The sequence below is a fragment of the Canis lupus genome, chromosome 37 (assembly GCF_048164855.1).
Source record: "Canis lupus baileyi chromosome 37, mCanLup2.hap1, whole genome shotgun sequence".
Taxonomy (NCBI): Eukaryota; Metazoa; Chordata; class Mammalia; order Carnivora; family Canidae; genus Canis; species Canis lupus.
Window position 1 is genome coordinate 2,021,812 of NC_132874.1, and position 24,811 is coordinate 2,046,622.

At 40.7% G+C, this 24,811-nt stretch overlaps 3 protein-coding genes across 3 annotated transcripts; 1 reads left to right on the top strand and 2 right to left on the bottom strand.

Annotated features, from left to right (window-relative positions):
- Nucleotides 1-4,757: 4,757 nt before the first annotated feature.
- LOC140626375 (histone H3.1-like) lies at nt 4,758-5,878 on the bottom strand (the record flags this gene model as incomplete). Its single annotated transcript, XM_072814138.1, has 1 exon — nt 4,758-5,878. A coding segment is annotated over one exon (501 nt), but the record flags the coding sequence as incomplete, so codon positions are not given.
- LOC140626373 (histone H2A type 1-H) lies at nt 4,758-6,603 on the bottom strand. Its single transcript, XM_072814136.1, has one exon. The coding sequence runs from the start codon at nt 6,527-6,529 to the stop codon at nt 6,137-6,139; it is 393 nt and encodes a 130-aa protein (XP_072670237.1). The 5' UTR covers nt 6,530-6,603; the 3' UTR covers nt 4,758-6,136.
- Nucleotides 6,604-6,649: 46 nt separating this feature from the next.
- On the top strand, nt 6,650-9,987 carry LOC140626374 (histone H2B type 1-J). Its single transcript, XM_072814137.1, has 2 exons — nt 6,650-8,075; nt 8,732-9,987. Exon 1 carries the CDS (start codon nt 6,892-6,894, stop codon nt 7,270-7,272), a length of 381 nt encoding a protein of 126 aa, XP_072670238.1. The 5' UTR covers nt 6,650-6,891; the 3' UTR covers nt 7,273-8,075; nt 8,732-9,987.
- The last annotated feature ends 14,824 nt before the right edge of the window (nt 9,988-24,811 follow it).

Below are 24,811 nucleotides of genomic sequence, written 5' to 3' on the forward strand. Positions count from 1 at the left end.
AAAATCTAAAAAAAAAAAAAAAAAAAAAAAAAAACAAAACTCATGTTTCCAAATTAATGCCACCATATTTTTGAGTCTAAAATGTGTGTAATATAAAATGAACAGCATATTATACGTATAGTTGGTATTTCTTTTGCTAAAAAGAAAACCACAGGCCCAAAATGGTGTCACTTAGGTTAAAAACCCAGGTCAGCAACCAGGGCTTAATCATGAATCGAATTGTAGTTTCAACTTTCCCCAGAAATGTAAATTTTTACCAGTCCATTAGAAATTTTCTGAGAAGCACCAAAGAGGTAATCTGTCTCAGGGACCCCTCTCCACCCCCAAAAAGAAGACAAGGTAATCTGCATAATCAGACCCCCTGGCCTTTCCCCTAAGAGGTGGATCTGGCCTGAAACAATCCTTTCTTTGCTTTTGTTTATAATTTTCTTGCCTCACCCTTTTTTGCAACAACATTCCATTTTGTACAGCTCCTCAGATGCTGCCCAATTGGGAAACATTTAATGAAGTCAATTAGATCTTCAAACTTACCTGGTTGAATTTTATTTTTTAACAGATTATTGGCACATAATCATCTATTTTGCTTGCCTACTTAGGTGTTTTAGATTTGATGAAATCTGGTATTAAAAAATGGTGCAATCACCTTGAACATATGTCTTCATGCAGTTGACCAAATATCTCTTCAGAATAAATCCACAGAGGTTCATCTTAACCAAAAAAATTTTCTTGAAGATTGTATTTATTTGAGAGAGTGAAAGCATGCACTGGGAAAGGCAAAGGGAGAGGGAGAGGGAGAAGCAGGCTTCCCACTGAGCAGGGGGCCTGACGTGGGGCTCAATCTCAGGACTCTGAGATCATGACCTGAGCCCAAGGCAGACTCTTAACCTCCTGAGTCACCCTTAACCAAATTTTTGGCGGAGAATTTGGTCTTTTCATTCTTTACCAGATGGAAATTTAGGAGGAAAGTGATGCATTCCTGGAGGAAAGTGACAATGTCACCAGCTAGCCCCGAAGACCTGACCTTGACTGCCCACCTGCTTGTACCCACTGACCTTTGCCCCACATTTTTCCTTCAGCTCTTCTTTCCAGTTTATCTTTCAATTCAGGCAAAAGACCCAAGGGGCATAATATCCCGGGCGGGGAAATTGAAACTACACCTCAAGCATTAGCAACTGCCCAGACCACCCAAACCAGTTTGAACTTATCCTGATTCCAACCTGCACAGGTGGACCGTGGAGTGACCCCTGGAGTCACCAACAGTTACCTGTACCTCATTACAATACTAAAATCTCTGCCTTTGGAGGAGCACAAGGCTCCTTTACAGAGAGTGTCTAGGTGTGTTTCCTTAAATTGCATATGCTACTATCTAGCTGCCATTGCATACAATGACAAGGCTCCCCTTTCTAAATATCCATCCTAGCCCCAAATTAAAGGAACCCATTCACCCTTGTTTGAGGAGACATGGCTTTGGAAGATTTTCCCTATATCTCCTTATTTGCTGCACATAAAGCTTCCTTTGTAGGACAGCTCTCCTGGTGCAGCTTCATTCTTTTTCTTTTTTCCTTTCCCTTTCCCTTTTCCTTTCCCTTTCCCTTCCCTTTCCCCTTTCCTTTCCTTTCCTTTCTTTTTCTTTCTTTTTTAAGTGTTTACTTATTTTAGAGGTGAGGAGAGCAGAGGGAGAGGGACAAGCGGAATTTGTGCTGTGCACAGAGCCCAATACAGGGCTGGATCCCATGACCCTGACATCAGGACCTGAGACAAAATCAAGAGTCAGATGCTCAGCCAACCCCCTGGTGCAGCTTCTATCTGTGCTCCCCCCCCCACCCCCAGGAGAGAACTCACCTTAGTTCCGGTACAATGATACAAATTTTCAGTGTTTATGTTGCATATTATTTCCAAGAAGGGTCATTGAGGTCAACGTCTTCCAGTTTGCTTTTAGATGTCATTCCCCATGAAAGAAATCCAGATCTCCTATTCCCCTTTGATTTGGGTTGCAGCCCACAAATACATTGATTAGGGAACATAATCACATTCTCGATGGAGTGTACTTTCACTAGTAGGTAGATAAGCTGGCCCCTGGAAGAAAAAGGGAAAGGACCAGAATCTAGCCAAGGCAGGGCCAGTTATCAGGCTAAAGGATGAATGGATAACTGTCTTTCCCTCCTCTTGCAATCTTTCCCCCCAATCTCCCCACCACATCCAAGTGGTTTTCTTAATGTCTCTCTGTATTGTCATAAAAGATTCTCACAAGCCCATATAACTTGGATAGATCATCCAAATCATCTGTAATGGATATATAAATATCTACAAACATGAGAAAAAGTGCTCAATTACATTAACCCAGAATTAATATTCCATTTAAAATGGGAAAAAAAAAGCCTTAAATGTATTGTAAAGAAAGAGCTTTAATTTGCTATCACCTTTTGTTTAAAAACACTCTATATTAATTAGAAATATAAAGCAGATTTCAGATTTTTTTAAATACAGATCTAATACTGTACTAACAAATATTAAGAAAATATTAGCATTAAGTATTGAAAGGAAGCAGAATAGGCTACCCAGGAAACATTCATTCCACTCTGGCATAAGTTTTATTTTGAGCTGAAAGTGTCTGAGGTGAAGCAGATGTAAGAAAAGCTCTATTGCCTCCCTGCTTACTTCCCTAAAAGCAGGAAGTAGATTTACAAAGCTGCCCCTCCTTTCCTCTCTACTAGGAAAGACAAAGGTTAATCCCAGTGTTGGAGCAGGCAGTTAGTTAGTGAGGCTCTAACTGGATGCTGGAGGCCAGCAAGGAGAAGGCGGTGGCTAGCCGTGGGGAGGGTCCAGGCCTGTCCTGGCAGCACTCCAGGAGGAGCCGGATGGGCCCCAGGTGGCGGAGCCACCACAGGATACCCCTGGTCAAATAATGAAGAAAAGCAGGAAACCCTGCTTCCAGCCCCAAGTAATAAATATCCTGCCCCTTTTTAACAACCATCAATAAAAGATAGAAACTCGAACCCTAGTTCACACAGCTTGCTTTCTTGAGCTCACCATGCTCTCACTTCTTGATAGTATACTTCTGTTTTAATAAACTTTCCTGCTTGCACCCCTCATACACTGTGGGGTGTCTGCCCTCGGATTCTTTCTTGAGAGGAGACCTGGAGTCTTCTACAACATCTTTGATAGGGGTTGGATCCAGACTTCAGGGCCCAGGGCCTCCCAGTTCACCCACCAACACCAGTCGAAAGCTTTAGACCCATATCAATGGAGAAGGCACCACCTTAAATCTTCCTAACATACTTGATTCTTGTTTTCCTGGTAACTTTCCCATAACTGACTTCCGCTCACCTTTTGTCTTTGCCTTAAAGGGGCCAAGGTCAGGATGCCCCAGGAGCTGCCGCTTTGATGAGATCATTCGTAGGAGAAGGCAATTAGACCCTGAGGGCTCAGAGAAACTTTGTCTCTCCCTTAACTACGTAGAAGAATCTTAAAAACAAACAAACAAACAAACAAACACAAAACAAAACTAAACTAAATTAGTCTTTGACAGAAGACGGTTATTAACAGAGATCAATTTTATCTGAGTGACTCACCTGTACGGCAGGGCAAACATCTAATTACCAAACATCTGCTCTTCTTATCTTCTTATCAGACTGTGAAGGGCATTCCTTCCCTTGGAAATCCTAGACCCCTTCTCCTTAGTTCAGAATGAGATAATATGCCTTGTTTTGCCTTCACTGTCTTTGGAATTTCCATGTCTGTGTGGATTCCCTGTACAAATGCTATTAAGTTAGATTTTTCTCTTGTTAAAAAATCTTCCTTTTCTGCTACCTTTCCACCTTTAAAAGACTTCCTTTTCTGGAACTCAGCAGAACTCCATTTTATTGCTGAATGGGACGCTGCCTGATCCCTGAATCATCGAATAAAGCCAACTTGACCTTTACATTTATTCAGTTCAATTTTTGTTGTTTAACAATGCGAATAAACTTCTGTGTGCTTTTCTCTTGCGAAAACTGTCTTTTATTTATAAGGGATCTCAGCCAAACACTCAGAAGAGTAGAGGAAAAATTATTTTTCTTTCCCTTTAATTGGAAGACATATTTAAAGACAGAACAATTGAATAATGAGTAAAATTATTTGGGTTACACAGCTTCTAAAAAGCCCATCAAAAAGTCAAATATTTTACTATGAGGGTGCGTTTGAGTGCCTATCATTGTTAGATATTGTTGTCACCATTTATTTTATTCCAAGAAGTCATAGTTATACTAGGATTAGAAGTTATATTTTACCTAAAAAAAGTTATATTTTAAGTACAAGAATATGAATATTAATACGACTTATTACTAGACTTTAAGTGTTAAAGAAATCCCAGGTAGAAAGAGACACTTTCAGGGAAAAAATTATAATTAGGTTGCATATCAATGGGCACAAACTATAGAGCAAGGCTTTTTAACCTGGAGCTCATATACACAATACCTCTGAGGATGAAAATCAGCAGTGCATGGTTGGGGTGGTGGTGGTGGTGAGGAGGAGGAACACAATGAGCTGAGATAGGGAAAAATATAATTTATCTCTGACTGAATTTCAGTATTTCCCTTTGCAATGAATTTAAGCCACAAACCTCAGTACCTGTGACTGTCACCCAATGGAATTCACAGATATCTCATTTCTCATAACTGCCAAATTATCTTGAACCATTATTTACTCATCTAATAATTGATGGCTATTAGGCTCATCAAGATTACATTACATAATGTGTTAATAATTAAGCACATACGTCACTCCTATCAAATTTATTTTTAAAAACAGATGAGTAACGGGATACATTTTTTGCAATTTTTGCATTTTATACACTTCAAATATTATTCTGAGGATTTCCATAAATGTCAACAGTAAGGCAAAGGTGTCCATGACATTCAAGAAAAAACTAAGATCACTTTTTTTTTTTTTTTCTTTTTTGAGATGACAGTTAAAGGAGTTCATTGAATAGTCAGAGGCAAGAGTCTGTGCTCTGGGCAACAAAAACTTTTGGCAGGGTTTTTCCTTGTTTAATTACAACATCGACAAAAGATGTAATGCACATCAACGGACTTTCCTCCATTAGCTAATCCTGCCACCTTGGCCCAGGGCCCAAGGTTTGTCAGTAGCCCACAGCACACCACCCTTCATTCGTAAGCAGCCCTTGGTCAAACCATACGAGAATCCTCCATTTTTTAGTATTTTCTTTACTCCGCACGCACGTACCTTTAAGTCTGTCAGGCAGACCAGCCTGTGTGACTAGCAACACCTTACATTTCAATGGCAATAGTTAAGGTAAACATTCCTTAAATGTTTTGACTTCCTTAAGGAGGGATAGAAAATACATTGAGGCCACAACCCTGACGTTTTTAGGCTCATCCTAAATGTGAGGGCAGGGTCTCCAAGCATCTGTACTGTTGGGAAAAATGGGTGTGACTCTTGACAGCCTTCGGGTGGGGGAAGACAATCCTGTAACGAAGCTCTCCAGTGACCTGTAGGGGACCTGGATGTCCTTGGGCATGATGGTGACGCGCTTGGCGTGGATGGCGCAGAGGTTGGTGTCCTCGAAGAGCCCCACCAGGTAGGCCTCGCACGCCTCCTGCAGCGCCATGACGGCCGAGCTCTGGAAGCGCAGGTCGGTCTTGAAGTCCTGCGCGATCTCGCGCACCAGGCGCTGGAACGGCAGCTTGCGGATCAGCAGCTCCGTGGACTTCTGGTAGCGCCGGATCTCGCGCAGGGCCACCGTGCCGGGCCGGTAGCGGTGCGGCTTCTTGACGCCGCCGGTGGCCGGCGCGCTCTTGCGGGGGCCGCCTTGGTGGCCAGCTTCTGGCGGAGCCGGCCGGTAAACGCGGCCGGTGCAACTTTTCTGCACCAAAAAATTTCACTAACGGACAAAATCTAATAGCTTCCTGTGGACGCACAGGGACAAGGTGAACAATTGAGCAATATACGTTTGAAGTCCGTTTCCAATTACCGCGGATTTCTTGCTTTAAATCTATGGCGCTCTTCCAACCTAGAATAGTGAAAGTATCAACCATGTCAAGCTCTTTCCCAGAAAACGTAGGTGGCCCTGAAAAGAGCCTTTTGTTTGGATTCGACTTGCTCCAACTACCGTGAAAGGTTTTATGTAGGCCAGCCACTACTTGCTCTTGGCCTTGTGGTGGCTCTCGGTCTTCTTGGGCAGCAGCACGGCCTGGATGTTGGGCAGGACGCCGCCCTGCGCGATGGTCACGCGGCCCAGCAGCTTGTTGAGCTCCTCGTCGTTGCGGATGGCCAGCTGCAGGTGGCGCGGGATGATGCGCGTCTTCTTGTTGTCGCGGGCCGCGTTGCCCGCCAGCTCCAGGATCTCGGCCGTCAGGTACTCCAGCACGGCCGCCAGGTACACCGGCGCGCCCGCCCCGACCCGCTCCGAGTAATTGCCCTTGCGGAGCAGGCGGTGGACGCGGCCCACTGGGAACTGGAGCCCGGCCCGCGACGAGCGCGTCTTGGCCTTGGCGCGAGCTTTGCCGCCCTGCTTTCCGCGCCCAGACATCGTAGTATCAAGGTTCTCCTGCAATACAACGTGAAGCTTCAGAAATAGGAATGAAGGGGAGCGGGGGGTGGGTGGGGGTGGGGTAGCACTTTTTATAACCCTTATTGGGCTTGAAAAAGGACATCTTTCATTGGCTAAGATTGCAGCCTCATTTTAACCAATAGCAACGCAACGTTGGGGACATTGCAGTATGGTTGGTCAGAACTAACGTCTGACGGTACCCTGAATGGCGACCAATCAGATCCAGGACTGTCATTGACACCTTATTTGCATAAGAGGTTCTATATAAAATGGACCCATGACTTTTTTTTTCACTTACTTACTAGTTTTTTTCTTAGAAGGCGTTTGAGCTTTTGCGAATTATGCCCGAGCCAGCCAAGTCCGCCCCGGCCCCGAAGAAGGGCTCCAAAAAGGCGGTGACTAAGGCGCAGAAGAAGGACGGCAAGAAGCGCAAGCGCAGCCGCAAGGAGAGCTATTCCATCTACGTGTACAAGGTGCTGAAGCAGGTGCACCCCGACACGGGCATCTCGTCCAAGGCCATGGGCATCATGAACTCGTTCGTCAACGACATCTTCGAGCGCATCGCGGGCGAGGCGTCGCGCCTGGCGCATTACAACAAGCGCTCGACCATCACGTCCAGGGAGATCCAGACGGCCGTGCGCCTGCTGCTGCCCGGGGAGCTGGCCAAGCACGCCGTGTCCGAGGGCACCAAGGCCGTCACCAAGTACACCAGCGCCAAGTAAACCGTAAGTTGGCTTCAAATTCAAAAACAACGGCTCTTTTAAGAGCCACCCATATTCTCAAAGAGAGCTGTTCCTTTTTATTCCGTGCTGCGCTCTTGTAACTCGTTGCAGTAGTCTGCCAAGTATGACAATTATTGAACAAGGTCAGACTTCTGTCGCCTTAACTAAATGACCAAAGTAACACTACCAAGCCCTGGCAAAGCTTTGGAACTCTTTTGTGCAAACTAGCAACGCCCTGAGCTTGTCACTGTCCGTTGGGAACTCTTGAAAAATGCTCTACCACTAGTTCTGATAACTTAGGCTTCAGTCTCCATGGAAGAGAACGCTAAACTCGAAAGAAATTCCGAGAACTCCGCAGTTCAGTTATCTGGGGAAGAAAGCTGGACGTGGCGCCCGCCTGCAGGGATTGCGCGGGCGGTTTGAATTTGCCGCCATCCCTCCCCGCGCTCTGATCACTGGCAGCCGCCTCCCGCCCCGGAGCCCAGCGCACACGAGCACCCGGGAGTGAATAGTCTCGCGTGCTCTATCCTGCTTTTCGTTTTCCTGATTATAGCTTTCTGCCCTTGTCTGGAGTGACGTTTATGATTTCCCCTTGGAACTTTGTTGGAGAGAAAGGAATCTGGAGGATGTGATTTTCATCCTGAGGAGCAGCAATGCTTTACTAATTAGGGCGCTACTTTCCCTTTGCCATACATCCGTACAATAGGAAATGCTACAGGAGGAGACAGGACTATCTGGGGGCGTCCAATGAAGGCAAAGAAGCTTGATTGCATCTATCCTAGACTTTCTCAAAACAAAAATCGGTATATTTTAAATTTCTTTCGTTGGTATTTTAAATCCTGTTTGCCTGAAACCAGTGAGGGAGAGCAAACTCCGTGTGAGTTTGGTTGTCATAAATAAAAGCCAGTCTCCCAACAATAATGTCTCTCTATTAAAACTATTCAATATTCTGTATCTCTGAGCTAAAAAGTCATGATCCAAAGCATTTGGAAGTTTCCACTATGGCTGGTTTTGGGTTTAGATAATTATTTTAAGTGGATTTAATTTAAATACATTACCTAATTTATCTAAAACGAATCTAAATTTAGTATAGTGGTGACACCTAAGACCGTATTTTGTTAAATCCGGTATCAAATATATACTTATTTGTTGACTCAAATCCTACTCATGTTTCAATTCCCACTTCAATCTTGCATATAGTTAGTTCCATATATATCGGTATGAACTGCTACTGTTTTGTTGTAGGTTTCCACATAGAAAATGTACAGTCAGAAAAAAAAAGTTCTTTCCTTCATCTCCATCCCAAACTAATGATAACTGAGTATCTGTAAATAAGAATGTAAATAATTTTTGTCACTTCCTCTGTCATGTGTCACATGAGCCCCCATCCTCCATTAATCCAAATAATCAGATGATAATTTGCAAGCTAGATACTTTTTTGTTGTTATTTGTCTTTTAGGCTATAGAAATCAGAATAAAAATTGAGAATTTGTGGGAAAAGGACAGAGATTGAGACAGAGGATGAGTCATATGCAATAGTCCATTATTAGAAAATCTTTAAAGACTAAGTTTTTGAAAGCTACAAAGTTGAAAAGATCCCAGCCAATTCTCCTTTACTCAGAAAGTTAAACTACCTAAACCATAAACAAAACAGGTAAATAAATCAAATTTTCATCTTTGGGGTTATTTGCACCTTGATAGAGCTGTTATCACTTTAACCCATTGCTAATCAGCTTCAGAAGAACTGGTTCAAAGCTAAACTAACATAGTATGTCGTTTACAAAAGTGTACATTGTGAAATAGCATATCACAAAATAAATAGAATTTGTTGATGAAAGTACTCATGACTATTTGACAGGGCTTCCTTGGAAATCACAAGCCAGAATGACGCTTTGAACACTGTGTTGGTAGAACTAGTTGTTTGTAAGGAATCCTTTTTCCAGCCATGTCAAATGATTATATTTTATTTTTCTACTGCGTACATTATTTTGTTATATTTGTTAAAATTATCATTTTTAAAAATATTTTATTATAAATTCATCAGAGAGACAGAGACATAGAGGGAAAAGCAGGCTTCCTGCGAGGAGCCTGATATGGGACTTGATCCAAGGATCCCAGGATCAGGACCTGAGCCAAAGGCAGAGGTTCAACCACTGAGCCACCCAGGTGCCCCATTATTTTTTTTAAACTAATCTCCAATAGTTGTTGAAATCAAGGCACCCATTCCCCAGTGAATTAATAGAGACCCACTGACAAAGCCTATGGAAAGATCAATGGCCCTATATCTAGAGACCACGCAGATATACATCATTATACCTTTGGTATGTTAAACTTAATTGCATTGTGATATGATTTTGGCTAATATTATTTTCAAGTTTTGATAATAAATGGTAAATATCCAATTAGTAGTAACTATATTTACAAACTATCCATGGACCTGAATGATTTATTCTTAGCTTTAATTTCGAATTGTCACTTTCCTTGAAACTTCCCCCAAATGTTGTATATGCCATTCCATTTTGAGTCTGCATAGCATGAAGGCATATTTTCATTTTGCACTTAACTGTAGACTGAAGTTTTTCAATTTTAATTTAAAAAAAGGATTCCTGAAGAACTTGTTTTGCATGTTATTAATATTTTTTCTAGTCTTTGTAAATGGATCTGTTCTCATTTACTATGGAAACTATACTATATACTTGATTTTGGGAAACCAAATGCACGTGTTGTTTGTGTTCCTACTGCTTGCACACCATCAGATCTGCAAACTATGAAGCATACAACAGCATTTGATTGTCATGTGGAAGTCATATATACAAGGCCCACCACATAGGCCCTGTCCTGAAGAAAAAAATTGTTAGAGCAGGCAGTTCACACTCCATTTATTTCTACTTGTGAAATATAGTTATACTTATTATTATTAAAAACGAGGAGTTTCCTATAAATTGTTGATTGAGAAAGACCAGTTTTGAAACTAGGCCATGCCACTTAAAATTTGCATTTACACATTAGTTTCTCTAGCTTTTTTCCTCGTTTAAAAGGGGAATATAGTAGTGGTTCTCATGAATTAATATTCTTAACATGCCTGGAACAATGCCTTGCATATAGTAAGTATTCAAAATATGTGAGCTAATACCACTGCTGACACCAATCCTAACAGCAGTATTAGAAACAGTAATAACAATGTACTACTCAGGAGTATCCATGAAAGACAAGAGGGAAGAGAGAATTGCTGCCACTGCGAAGAATCGGGAGCATTGCATCTCATTGTTTACTTTTGCTGGGAAGAGAAATGATCTAAGATATTGATCTAAACTGATTCATGTGTGTGGGTAATGACTTGTCTGGCTAGGCAGAGATTGAAGGGGACAAAATGGAGGTTTGTTGACTAGTTTGGGGGAAGAGTGATAGGGACGCACTCAGAATGGTTCCAAGGTATAAGAATAATGTTGATCCGTGTTAATACCAACTAAAAGGTTCGCACTTCCAAGGAGGCTATCAGTCATCAGGCATGCAACACCAGCCATGTGTATGTGATTAAATGCCTTTTCTCAGCGCCCTTCTTACTGACCAAGCAATTTATAAGTAGGGTGGCCAAGGTGGTGCTGGTAGAGTTTTCACACAAGCTATTCAATATAGACTTAGCTCACCAGAGCTGACCTGGATACTGATGCTGCTAAGTATTCTTGGATCCATTTTGTCATGGATGAGGCAGATATGGGACTTCACGGAGATAGATACTTATTCTAGATTTGGTATACTTCATTCTCATGCCACTGCTAGCAAGCTTATTTATGAACTCAGTGAATTCTTTATACGTACGACGTGGTTTTTACCCATTTTAGTACCTTACATAGAAAAGATAAGGTAATGCAAAGATGACCATGGGACTCACTAGTCTTCATACGTACCACAGCCTTCATGAGTGGCAACCTTATCAGTTAGTTACTGGGAGACTCAGTTAAAGCGGCATGTAGCAGTCTGGCAAGTTATTGGAGTCCCGTTCAGCTGGATAATGTGTATATACTGAATAGTGACAAAGACCTGTAACCCCTGCCATTGCCAAAAAACATTGATTAAAGAACAGAGAGGCAGAAATTGAATGGTCCCTCTGCTATGAGGGCTTAATCACCAGCTCCAAAAAAGCTCACTTTCCATCCTTGCAACTCAGGGCTCATTCTGTTGAGTTCATTGGATTTTGGGGTTTTTGTTTTTAAAAGTTTTGTTTTAAAAGTATTCAAGGGAAGAATGCCTCTGCTGGTGGACACTGAGATGACTCTATTAAATTTTATTGATTTTCCAAAAATGGTTTTTTTTTTTTTTTTATGTAAAGTTAAAACAATTTTAATTAGATTCACTAGCTGGCTTAAGAGATATGTGGAAAGTCTTGACCTGAGGGATTTAGGCCTTTGCATTCCTCTGTTTCTCAATGTTCTCTAAGTTTTTGTTTTCCTTCTTCCCTCCTGCACATTCTCTTTTTAGGAGGATGGGCAGGCAACAGGAACAGAGACAGTTTGAATGTTCTTTAAAAGGCTGTCATAAAAAATACACAATGAAAGTCCGTTGACTTAATCTCAGAAATTTGCAAATACAAGTTAAACTGTGCTAATGTAAGTTACTATAAAATTGATACACAAAGTTTCAACAGTTCTTAAGAATTGATCACTTGGTGAAATGATTTTTAGATAACTGAGTTGAGAAAAATTGTCTTGTTTACCTTTGTCTCCTCCTGTGATATTTCACGCGTTTCCTATTTAATCTAATCACTACTTTTTCTTTCTCCCAGTATTTTATTTAGGGTGTCTTGGTGCCACATAACTTTACAAGTCACACAGTATATAGATGACCTCACAATAGAACCAGAAAAGCAGTGGATTCTGGGTTATGAGCTATTTTCCATAACTAAAAAGATTTTGCATGCCCTTAAAATATAACAGAGACATGGAAAACGGGCAAATCATCATCGTCATGGAGAAGCTATATGTGGAAAAGAGTGTATTTTGATTTTAGGCCATTGTTTATTTCTCAATTTACAAAAATTAATTGAATTTTTGTATAACAACACATTTTTTCAAAAATTATTAAACCTATATATAGAACGACATAATAGCTGCATTATACGATTAAGAAGAGGTCCAATGCTATCAGACTCTTATTTAAAGACATTAAATGAAAAGATAGAATATGTTCATGGACAAGAAATATGAAATAGCATGAAGGTGTCAGTTCTCCTAAAATTGGCATAATTGTTCAAGGTATTTCCAGTCAAAATCCTAATGTTAGTTTTGGAATTTGGAAGTTAATTCTAACATTTATTTGAAGAGCTAAGTGATTAAAAAAAATCCAAGGAAATCCCAATAAAAGGTAGAATATGATTTAGTGATAAAAGACTTATAAAATACTATGTGGTACTGCACAGAGATGGACACATTTACCAACTGAATTAGATAGAAAGCCAAGGATCGCATCTAACTTTTTGTTGAAACTTCAGAAAAGAAAGAGGTGAGATTTCAGATTAGTGAGAAAGAGATAGACTGCACAAAAAAATTGATCAGGGCAACCGGTTATGGGGCGGTTGTGGGAGGAGGACCCCTGAATGTAAATAGAAAACCACTAAGGCCTTCGAAAGATAAAATAGGAAAATATAACTCTAGAGAAAGACTTTTAAAACAAGAAACCGAAGTACTAGCCATGAAGAAGTGTGCTAAGTTATACCTCATTAGAGGAGGCATTTTTTCTTAAGCTGTTTCACAACATCAAGACTTCTAGAGATTCTTTGTTCTTTAATTTGGGAAGGAGAAGATATTAGTGAATGTGTCAACTGAAAATGAAGAAGAGATGGAAAAGTGTTTCCACTGAAATCTGACCTTGATCTGAACTGAGGTCAGATTTTTCGGTTCAAACCTTCTTTTCTTCTCTCTTTCCTTTTGATTTCTAGTTCAAAACAATGAAAGTGTTAAGATATCTTTCCTATCTTGTCTATAGATATCAAAAACAAGTTTGTTTGCTTCTTGTGTAAAAAACTAAGCTTTTCAAAAGAAAAGTGTTTCAATTATAAAGTTAAAGATGCTAACTTTCATGTTGAATGGGATATGAGCAGAAAATATCAGTATGATATTACTTCTGTTTTTTAGAAAACAGCTTCTCCTCAGCACTTTTCACAGAAAGGGTCTACAAGGAAAGACAATCCGTGAACAATGAGAATTGCCATCACCCAGATTATAGTTTCTCCATCCTTTTCCAAATAGCAAACTTGACTATTTGGAGATCTGGTTAAGTGCTATGAATTAAAACAGATTTGGAAGACATAGCAATACCAATGGAATCCTAATTCAGATAAAATCATTGTATTTTATCAAATAAGTATTTGAGGCAGTTGAGGATTTGGGGGGTTTTTTTGGATGATGTTACAAATGATCCCTTCCAAGTGGTTTTAGGTGTGAGGATCCTGTATTCTGTTGACCTCTGTATCTGTTGGGACGTTTGTGACAATATTCATGAATGAAATGACGTGCTGCTGATTTCCTCACACTGTCCCCCTCCTGCCGGATGAAGCCTGGAGAGTGAAACAGCGTGGACAGGATGTTGGTCATTCCCAGAGATTTGAGGTAGGCTTCAATATGGTCACACTCCTTTGCTTGCCTGCCTCCCCTGCACCCTCGCCCTCAACAAAGTTCTTTAAAAAGTCGGCCCACTTAAAGAATCTATTTCTCTTTTGGTCAACAAAGGGTGCCACGGAGGAATCGAGACACAGAAATTCGCGCCACTGAGCTGAGGAACAGGAAGAGGGGTGGGCCTGAGGCGGGGGCTCCTGGCCTGTCTCCTCCTTCCACCCCCTTCCCCACCGGCGGGAGCGAGCTACACGCTGTCGTCACCTGCTGGCCGTTCGGGATAATGCAGCTAAAACGGCTTGCGTGGTTTCCATTAGGCAGCCTGTTGCGAGGGACTCACAATTGCATGCACAAAGAACACAAAAAACAGTTCTGCTGCCAACAAAGTCCTCAACCGCCCAGCTCTCCCGTTCAGTAACAGGGAACCACGTTCATTAGTTTTGTGTGTAACTGTCTGGAACTTCTGTATGCAAACAAGTACATAAACGTGAACTCCCCCGCCACAACACACACACTTTCACTCAAATGACCCATGGTGATGTTCTCAGAGTTTTACTCATTGTTTTTCTCATTACCTAGCTTGGAACACTTTCCTTAGTTAACTAGAGCAGCTGAAACTTGTGGGCAGTTGCGCCCTAGCTAGTAACCTGAGGAAGGTAACCCGAGGCCGAACCTGTTCCTACACTGGGAACCCTTGAAAGTGAGCCTGAGGTTCATCTTTGAGAGGGCAAGCGCAGAGGATGGAAGCAAGTCAGGACAGCTGTGGGGTGGGTGAGTGCCTGCTTCTTTCCTGGGTTAGGATCTCTGAGCTTTGTAAGGAGGGACAGGGGGATCCTAAGACTGAGCACTCACCTTGTCAGTGGGGCTGTCATTGATAGTCATCTTTATCATTGAGCAACCTCACCGCAATCTCCCATTCCTACTTACTACTCTTATTTGTCTTCACAATATGGACCAGGACCTGACATGCTGTATATTTCTACCTCTTCTTTTGCTTATCGTCACCCTAACACCCACTGGAATGTAAGTCCCTTGACAGATGTATTTTTCTGTTTTGCTTTATTTTGATCATCACTGTATTTTCCAGCTTTACAGTGCCAGGTTATGATCCTGGTGTCCTAGGATGGAGCGGCAACATCAGGCTCCCTGCTCAATGGAGAGTCTGCTTTTCCCTCCCACTGTTCTTGTGCTCTCTCTCATTCCCTCTCAAATAAATGAATAAAAATCTTTTTAAAAAATTCTAAAAGTGCAAAAAAACAAAAAAAACAAAAAAAACAAAAAAAAAATTCTAAAAGTGTACTGGCATGCCCCTAAATGTTATCCATAGGTGCATATCTAATAAACTATTTTTTAGGACAATAGGTTGTTGCTTTGCAATCCATCCTACTTATCTGGTAAGCAAAAGATATTCGATTCAAATCCTCACAAGATTTTGCTTTTGCATGTCTAATACTTCTTGATACTCATTTCTTTCCACAAAACTTGCCCTTGGGTTAAGTCTCATTTGCTTTATCTGGTCAGTTCCACACTTGACCTACAAGCACTTGGACAATCGAAAGTAGCTATAATAGTGTCTAATGATGTGAGGTGTGTGGGTGGCTCAGTCAGTTGAGCATCTGCCTTTGGTTCTGGTCATAGTTCCGGGGTCCTGGGATGGATCCCCACGTCAAGCTCCACACTCAGTGAAGAGTCTGCTTCTCCCTCTGCCCCTCGCCCTGCTTGTGCTCTCTCTCTCTCTGAAATAAATAAAATGTTTGAAAAAAAAAAAGCAGTGTTTATTGGTGCAATAAATAATAACTGTTGAATAAGTACTTATTTGTCAAGAACTGTTTCAGGCAACTGGAAAGGAAAAAGGAGTAAGACATTATCCTTGCTCTCATAGTCTAATGGAAGAGACTAACGGTACTTTTACTTAATCCCAATGATCCTGCTGCTGGGAACAAAGTGTGTTGGGGAACTTCCTCAACCCCATATCCCCCGGCTTGGTGTTGCTAGTGCTGAACGCCCATTTGATCCCATTCCTAGTCCTTTAGGCTCCCACGAATTCAACCCAGGAAGATGCAGAATGGCCTCCTCCACGTGGGAGTAGGACCAGACCCTCCAAACTACTTTATTATTTCTGTCTGCTAGATTGGATGCTGCCTGATTTATGAATCACTGAATGAAACCAGTAAGCTCTTTAAAGTTTTACTCAGTTGGATAACTTACACAAAGTAAGACCAGAAACTTAGTATCTGGAATAATACACATCTATTACTTCAGGATAGTAAATGATGGGAAGTCTGGGGAAGACTTAGCTAGGTCATCTGCTTAGGTTCTCACAGGGCTTCAATCAAGATGCCTACTAGGCTGTATTCTCATCTGGAAGCTTATGTAGCAGACAAAAAATATTTTTTCCTCCACCCTTCTTAGGTTCTGTGGCTGAGACCCCTGTTGTAATAAAAAAAAAACAGATTAATAAGAGAAAAACAAGAGTTTAATAACACATCTCCTTCATGTATACATGGGACATACTCAGGAAAACTGAGTAAAACTCCCTGAAATGACTCAAGCCACCAATCTTAAATATCAGACGCTGGAGGTTAGGAAGGCCAGGTATGGGAAGTTATCAAGAAGAGCTGTAAACAAGAGAAGGCTGTTATGCAGACTGCAGTGGGTACCCTCTTCATTCGTTAACTTCTCTTCCTGGTGCAGAGAGGGACACATCCTTACAATGGGAGACTTCCCTTATTAAAGTGCAAAGTGCCCTAATGAAAGAGGAACTTGTACTGCTTCTAGAGATTTTCCTGTGTATGTTTTTTTTTTCTCAAAATTAATTAGCTTGAAAAAAAATTGGCTCAAAATAAACATTTATGCCAAAGAAGAATGCTTTGAGGTGGCAATTTCTGCTACCCTTCAGTTGGCCGGGGAAGAATCCGTTTCCAAGCTCACTCGGGTTGTTGGCAGAATTCATTTCCTTGTAGCTTTAGGACTGAGGGCACAGGCTTTCTGTTGGCTGTTGGCTGGAAGTATCTTTCAGTTTCCAGAGATGTCTGAAGCTCCTTGCCAAGTGAGCTTTCCCTACTTGACTATTTACAACATGAATCCAGCATCAATATTCTCTAGATTAAGTCTGCTACCAAGATTGAATCAACATAATCACAGGAATGATCCCATCACTTTTTCCTATTCTATTGGTTAGAAGAAAGTCATCGTGGAGCACTTGGGTGACTCAGTAGGGTCTGCCCTTGGCTCAGATCATGATCCAGGGGTCCTGGGATTGAGCCTCTCATCAGGCTCATTCCTGCTCAGTGGAGAGTCTGCTTCTCTTCCTCTGCCCCTCCCCCTTGCCTGTGTGCACTCACATTCTTTTTCTCTCTCAAATACATAAATAAAATCTTTTTTTCTTTTTCTTTTTTTTTTTTAAAGAAGCAAGTCAATAGGTCCAACTCACAATCAAGGGGAGGGCATAGGCAAAAAGTCTGAATGCCAGGATGTGGGTTTATGGGGGTCTGGCTACCAAACACACAACACAGATAATAACCACACAATAATTATACTGAGTTAAAGGAGCCAATCAAAATAGAGTACATACTGAATCCTATTTATATAAAACCTTAGAAGATGCAAACCAATCTACTGTGACAAAATGCAGATCAGTGGTCCCTTGGAGATGGGTCCACGGAGCAGGAGAAAAGTATTATAAAAAGGGACAGGGAGACTTTAGGGGTGATGGCTAAGTTCACTATCTTGATTGAGATGTTTTCATGTGTATACATATATCAAAGCTCATTAAATGTACACTTTAAATATATGCAGTTTATCACATGCCAATAATACTTTAATAAAGACGTTTTCTTTTTTTTTTTTTAAGATTTATTTATTTATTTATGAGAGAGAGAGAGAGAGAGACAAGCAGGCTCCCTGCCGGGAGCCCGACACGGGACTCAATCCCAGGTCTCCAGGATCGCGCTCTGGGCCAAAGGTAGGCGCCAAACCGCTGAGCCACCCAGGGATCCCCAATAAAGATGTTTTTTAAAAAAATAAGTAAAAATATAATTCTTCAGTCATATTAAAAATATAATAGGATAGAACCAATTTATAATATACCTTTTTATTTTTTATTTATCTTTAAAGACTTTATTTACTCATGAGAGACACAGAGACATAGGCAGAGGGAGAAATCCTAATGCAGGTCTCAATCCTAGGACCCCAGGATCACAACCTGAGCCAAGGCAGATGCTCAACCGCTGAGTCACCCAGGTGCCCCTATAATATACCTTTTTAAATTAAATATGAGAAGCCCACAAATAAGGGACAAGGACTCTAATTCACATATGGAAATGATGACCACAAAGTCCTCCCAGGAAAATTCGCCTGGTGTCTGCTCTGTGGCTTATGAGATCCCAACTTTTTTGCATAGTAAAAGATGTCACTTCCTAGTAGGCCGAGAACATTAACAAATGTGAGTCCTCAGAGCACGAGGATACCCTTTCAGTGAGGCATACTTTAGCAGCAATGTGGTAGAGTGAAGAGCATGTAGGTAGTGCCCATTGCCATGAAGAACACAATTTTAATCTCAGGACAGGGTAAAGTATTTCTTTATTGCTTCCTTATGATTCAACTTTCAATTCATATAAAGTCAGGCCCTGATGGAGTCCTACACATCCTCCTCCCAGATTTTCCCTCCATCTCTCCTACCAAATAGGAGATGCTCTGAAGGTCCCCAGAGAATATGATACTGTAATTGGCTGTAGCCAAATCCAGACTCATTCACAGTAAAAAGATACCAGTATGAGATATACACTCAAGCAAAGTATGAAATAGTTTGATAATGACACTAAAAGTAAGAGTAAAGAATCATTAAAAAATTTATCATTGGTTCTAGTCCCCTGTATGAAGAATTTTAAAGATAATAACACATCTAATTTTGAAAAGGTCTTTTCTACTTATCTCCATTTACAGAGGATGAACCTGTAGGATAAAGATTGTGGCAAAGAGTGCAAGGTCCTACAGCAGTGACTTGCAAAGATTGTTAAGAAGCCAGCTAAAATAGCTCCAAAGTCTTTCTTTTAACCCTATTTCATGTTAAATCCTGTTCAGTTTTATGGTCACCAAAAACCAAAGGTTTTAAGACCCGACTTCAATTAAATATTTATTATATGTTGAAGAGTCTTTACAAGGAGCCATATCAGACATTCAGGCAAAGCATTTCTGGTTGAATTAATACTATTTGTAGAAACATTTTCCAATCCTGCCAAATTGACCAGATTCTAAAACAGCAGACACTAAAACTAGGAACCAAATCTGCCAACATTAAGAGCTAAAACGCTGGGATACCTGGGTGACTCAGTGGTTGAGTGTCGGCCTTCAGCTCAGGTGGCGGTCCCAGGGTGCTGGGATCGAGTCCTGTATCGGGTTCCTTGAAGGGAGTCTGCTTCTCCCTCTCCCTGTGTCTCTGCCTCTCTCTCTTAGTCTCTCATGAATAAATAAAGATAAAATCTTTTTTAAAAGAAGACAGGAAATTCACCTGCCCATGTAAGACTCCAGGATTTGTGGGTGGTGATTTGAAGATGCAGTCCACCATTCAAAATTTTACTTGCTACCTATTTTGTGCAATAAGTATTCAGAGAGAATCTTTTTTTTTTTTTTTTTTTTTTTTAAGATTTATTTATTCAGAGAGAGAGAGAGAGAAAGGCAGAGACACAGGCAGAAAAAGAAGCAGGCTCCATGCAGGAAGCCCGACGTGGGACTCGGTCCCAGGTCTCCAGGATCACACCCTGGGCTGCAGGCGGCGCTAAACCACTGTGCCACCGGGGCTGCCCTGCAAGGAGAAACTTAATGGTGAATGGGAAAGACTTGATATCTGCAATAGTATAATGTCTTCCAGATGAAAATTTAGAAAATTATTTCTTTTCATTTGTGTTTATGAATTTCATCCTAAATCTAATAAAAGACACAAAAATAAATACTATTATGTACACATTTAAAACATTTTGACAGATACCAACAAACAACAAACAAGGACAGAAAACAAATGACAAACTAGAAAATATTTGCATTATGTAAAACTGAAAAAGTCAATATTATTAATTTATAACAAGTCTTTTAAAAAATATGTCAATACTATGTATTATAAGAACCTCTGGGCCTCTCCCAGTCTATATATCACTGAGTGGAAAAAATTAAATCACAATTTTGCAACCCCTCATAAAATGAAGGTGTCAGAATAGGAAAGGTTCAGAAACCCTCCTTCCAAGAAATCCTTGTCCCAAGTAATGAATATTCATTCTATCCCCTACTCAGCAACTGTCAGTAAGGGACACCTGGGTGGCTCAGTGGTTGAGTGTCTGTCTTTGGCTCAGGGCATGATCCCAGATTCCCCCGACTGAGTCCTGCATTGGGCTCCTTGCATGGAACCTGCTTCTCCTCCCTCTCCCTGTGTCTCTGCCTCTCTTTCTGTGTCTCTCATGAATAAATAAATAAAATCTTAAAAAAAAAAAAAAAAAAGCAACCCCCAGGGTGCACAGCTCTCTCTCCCCCTCTCTTTCTCTCTCATTCTCCTATCTCAAGATAGGAGAATGGTTTTCATTTTAATAAACTTTCCTGCTTGTGTTACTTGTCTTTTGTGTTGGGTATCTGTCCTTGAATTCCTTCTCGTGACCAAGAACCTTCTGTGACTCTTTTGGGTATGGCTGGGTAGAGGTCTCCAGGCCTGGAGACCCACCACCCTCTCCCAGTTCACCAGCCAACAAAGGTTTCTCTAGAGTAGGGAGTTAATCATTATCAGTCAGATAGCAATCAAATTATGTTAAATACTCACATCCCCTGTGTGGCTCTCTCCTTCAGTTCATGGCTTTTAGGCAGCCTATTCTGGGACTTTTTTCCTGACCCTTAGTTTAGAATCCTTTGTTTCTGCACTTGTCTCATCTGGTTCTTCAAGGCACACATGAACATTGTATTAAGTAATTCAGTTACTTATTTGTTTTCCAGGAGAATATGTCACTGCCCTGACGGCATGGATCTTATTCCTGGCTCTGCATCAGGCCCCGGTTTCAAGGAAAGCCGACCCTTGGGCTTATTATTCATTCCATACACAACCCCATAACACTTAGGAACCAAACACAGGTGGCTGAAGAGCCTGTTTCCCACCCATTTCTCCTCTATCATCACCTAGTCTGCTGCCTACAGAGATATGCTTATTTCATGGGTGTGGGTATTCCCGGGCCTGTACCTTGGCAGCTAAGTTTCAAGACCTATTAGTCCTGATAATACCTCAAAATAAAACTCTGTTCAGTGCTTGATGCCTTCTTGAGTGTCCATTTGTCAGTGTGAGACTCACATATTAAAGAATATAAATTATTGGCATTTCTTTTGTCTTTGAGAGCCTACAAATGATTTCACATTCATTATTTTACTTATTGCCTCAAAAATCTGAGAGGCATATGATATTTGGAATATAAGAAAAATGAAGAACCAGAAGCCTTGGAAAGAAAAGAGAAAGACACACAAGTAGTGAGTCCATAAAGAACATCCACATCTTCAGACTTTTTCCAGAAACACATTGTCACTCTATGCCATCCTATAGTGAGAAAGGAGTTAGGAGGTTTGTGAAAGAATAGCTAGGGAATCAACAAGTCTTAGAAGATTCTAAGGAAAAACCTTTTATATAACAGAGACACACAATGGCACCAACGTGCAACAACATGTGAAGTGATCGGATATAAACTAGTAATCACTTGGGAAGAGACCAACAGTAAAAAAAAAAAAAAAAAAAAAATTACTGATCTTGTAATTGTTCATCTAAAAATATCTTTGGATATTCTCCCTGCAAATCTGCAAATAGATCAATTCCCCTACCCAACTCAGAAACTCAGAGAGTTACATAGATTTCCTGAGCCACAACCATAGAAATAAAACTCCTTTTATTTCTACATTGAATGTACATTTAGTAACAATTATATGCCAAGACTCCATAGGCTACAGGGCTGCCTGAAGGAAGTAGGGTTGCCAGGTAAAATATAGGACACTTAATTAAATTTGTATTTCCAATGAACTGATAATTTTTAAATATGAGCATGTCCCTAATATTGCGTGAGATGTACCACAAAATTATCTGAAGTTCCAATTTACTTGGGCATTTTGTATTTTCATTTGCTTTATCTGGAAGTCATAGATGGACCAGATCCTCCCCAAGTCCTGTGGGGGAAGCCACTATATACACTAGGAAAAGATACAGAGTAATTTCAAATATTCATGGGTTCCTGGAGATGACAACGCAAGGCTATGTTGGATTTTTAAAATATGGGGTCTTGGAAGGCCTCTTAGACCTGATACTTGAAGAAGGAGGAAGAACCACCCTCAAAAGATCCTCAGGGAAAAGGACAGTTGAGAATAATGGATAAGGCAGATACTAGATTTTGGACCAGACAGGTAAAAATCCTAAATCCCCAACCCAATTTATGAGCTAGTGACCTTGGGAAGGCTTCAGTTCTTTGTGTCTTGGATTTATCAAAGTTTAAATGGAGATCATAATGGTATCTGTGATCCACATTTTATTAGGAAGTGCTTAGCACAGTGTCTGACACATTTTAGCCCTTAATGCCTTATTTAATGTGTGTGGGTGTGATTATGTCTGTTTGATCATGATCTGTTTCTCACATGGTGTGTCTGTGGACATTAATCTGTCTCTCTACCACTCAAGGTCTGTGTGGGCACTTCTGTCTTTCAGTAGTATTGTGTATGGTTCAAGTTGTGTCTCAATAGCATGGCCTGTGGGGTCGTGGTCTGTATCACCTACCACAATGGAGTTCCTTAAGAATCAGGACGGGTTTTTCTGAGCCACTGCACCAGAATCGCCCAGCACAGAATCATGTATAGAGAGGGTTTGGTGATTGTGCAGTAGATTAATACATGAATGGATGAGATTTGCTGTTTTGTGCTTGTCTGTTGCTGTGTGTCAGTGTCGTTGCATGTCCCTATCATTTTATCAGTAACAATCATTGTAGAGGACCTTGATTAGATGAATGTCTGATGTGTATCTGGGTGTCACTGTGGAGCAGTATCAATGTTTTGTCCTTTTATGAATGTGTGGCTTTTCAGAATCAGTGTGTTTTGGAAGTCATTAACCCTGGCTCTAGATTTGCCATCATGTGAGCCTCACACACCTCACAAGAGGTGCTAACTCCCGAATTTCTGGGTTTTGCTCTTCAAGGCCTATATATAAGGGCTGCTTCTGCTCTCTGAACTTGACAAGACCCCAAGCCTAGACCCATGGACATATGTACCTAGACTCAGTATATAAAAACTATTCTGGAAGTAACTTTTTCATTTAATATTTCTTTAGAAGTCCATTATGTGTTAGTCTTGATACCACGGACACACTACAGAATAGCCCAGGCCCTTATGGAGAAAGGGAAACAGATATGATGGGAGACAGATATTAAACAAATAGTTGGGAATACTTAACTGTAGTTCTTATATGTGCATAAAGAATTACAAAGGGCTCTGAGAACTTAACATGAGACATCTTAATCTTGGAGACGGGGAAAGGCCTCCCAAGGTGGTGGTTGGCATTAGAGCTGTGTAGCAGAGAATGTGCAGAAGAACAAGATTTCAGACAGTGCAAAGTGTAAGCATATAACTAATTTTAACTGACATAGTTGCTATTTGAAGGAAGAAATCTCTTGAGGAGTCCTCATGTTATCAGAAGATATTACATTGAGAACAGATCACTATTATTCTTCACTGGTCTAATATGCTAGAAAGAGTTCTACACATTTCTGTATATATTTGATAGAAGTAGATTAACTCTACCCAAGTGAATGGAGAATGGTGTTGGTTAAGAAATATCACCCAAAAAGCAAGTATGTTTGGGCAGATGTCTAATTAGCTGGGTATATGATGAAGCACCACGTGCTACAGACCGCAGAGCCACACTCAAAGTTGAAAAGCAAATAATCAGTCCCTTTCTCTATAGTCGTTCTACAAAAGGTAAATATGGAAATTCTCTTTGAAAAAATATAAATTAGTCAAAGAAAACGAAGCAGTACAGATTGCACAAGCATCCTAAGAAATGGGTTAAGAAGGAATTCATATGACATAGGTGAGAGAGATCAAAGCTTCACTCTGAGGAGTCTTAAGAGCATGGATGGTCTTGAATGTTTACTTAAAGAGTTGCATATTGATCTAAGAGACAGAGTCAAGTTGTGGCCATTTGATGTATTTTTCTCTATTTTACATATATATGTACACAGGCTCCATGCAGTGAACCTGATGTGGGATTTGGTCTCCAGGATCAAGCCCTGGACTGAAGGTGGCACTAAACCACTGAGCCACCTGGGCTCCCCAATTTAGATAATATTTAGAAAAAAATATCTAAAATATATCTAGTAAAATAATGGGCTATATATTTCTATGTAGAAAAATCATGTAAGACACTATTGAGATAAATTAGAGAAGATATAAATAATTGAAAAGTATAATATGCATTGCAAGATTCAATACCTTACAGATGTCAATTATATTCATATTGACTTACAGATTCAAACAATATTATCCAAAATTACATCAGCCTTCTCTTTTTGGGAGGCAGAAATTTACAAAATGATTCTAAAATGTTTATGAAAATACAAAAAGGCAATTTAGAACAGGCAAATCTTGAATAGGAACAAGGTGTGAAGACTTACTACAAAGCGATATATATCTATATATATAGATATATATCTTTAAAGATTTTGTTTATTCATGAGAGACAGAAAGAGGCAGAAAACACCGGCAGAGGGAGAAGTAGGCTCCATACAGGGAGCCCCATGCAGGACTCGATTCCAGGACCCCAGGATCATGCCCAGAGCCGAAGGCAGACACTTAACCGCTGAGCCACCCAGACGTCCCTACAAGGCTATGTTACATAAGACAGAGGGTTATTGTAAAATAGGCAGGTGAAGAAAATA

Coding starts and splice junctions, on each gene's coding strand:
- LOC140626374 (XM_072814137.1), top strand. CDS start 6,892: ATGCCCGAGCCAGCCAAGTCCGCCCCGGCCCCGAAGAAGGGCTCCAAA.
- LOC140626373 (XM_072814136.1), bottom strand. CDS start 6,529: ATGTCTGGGCGCGGAAAGCAGGGCGGCAAAGCTCGCGCCAAGGCCAAG.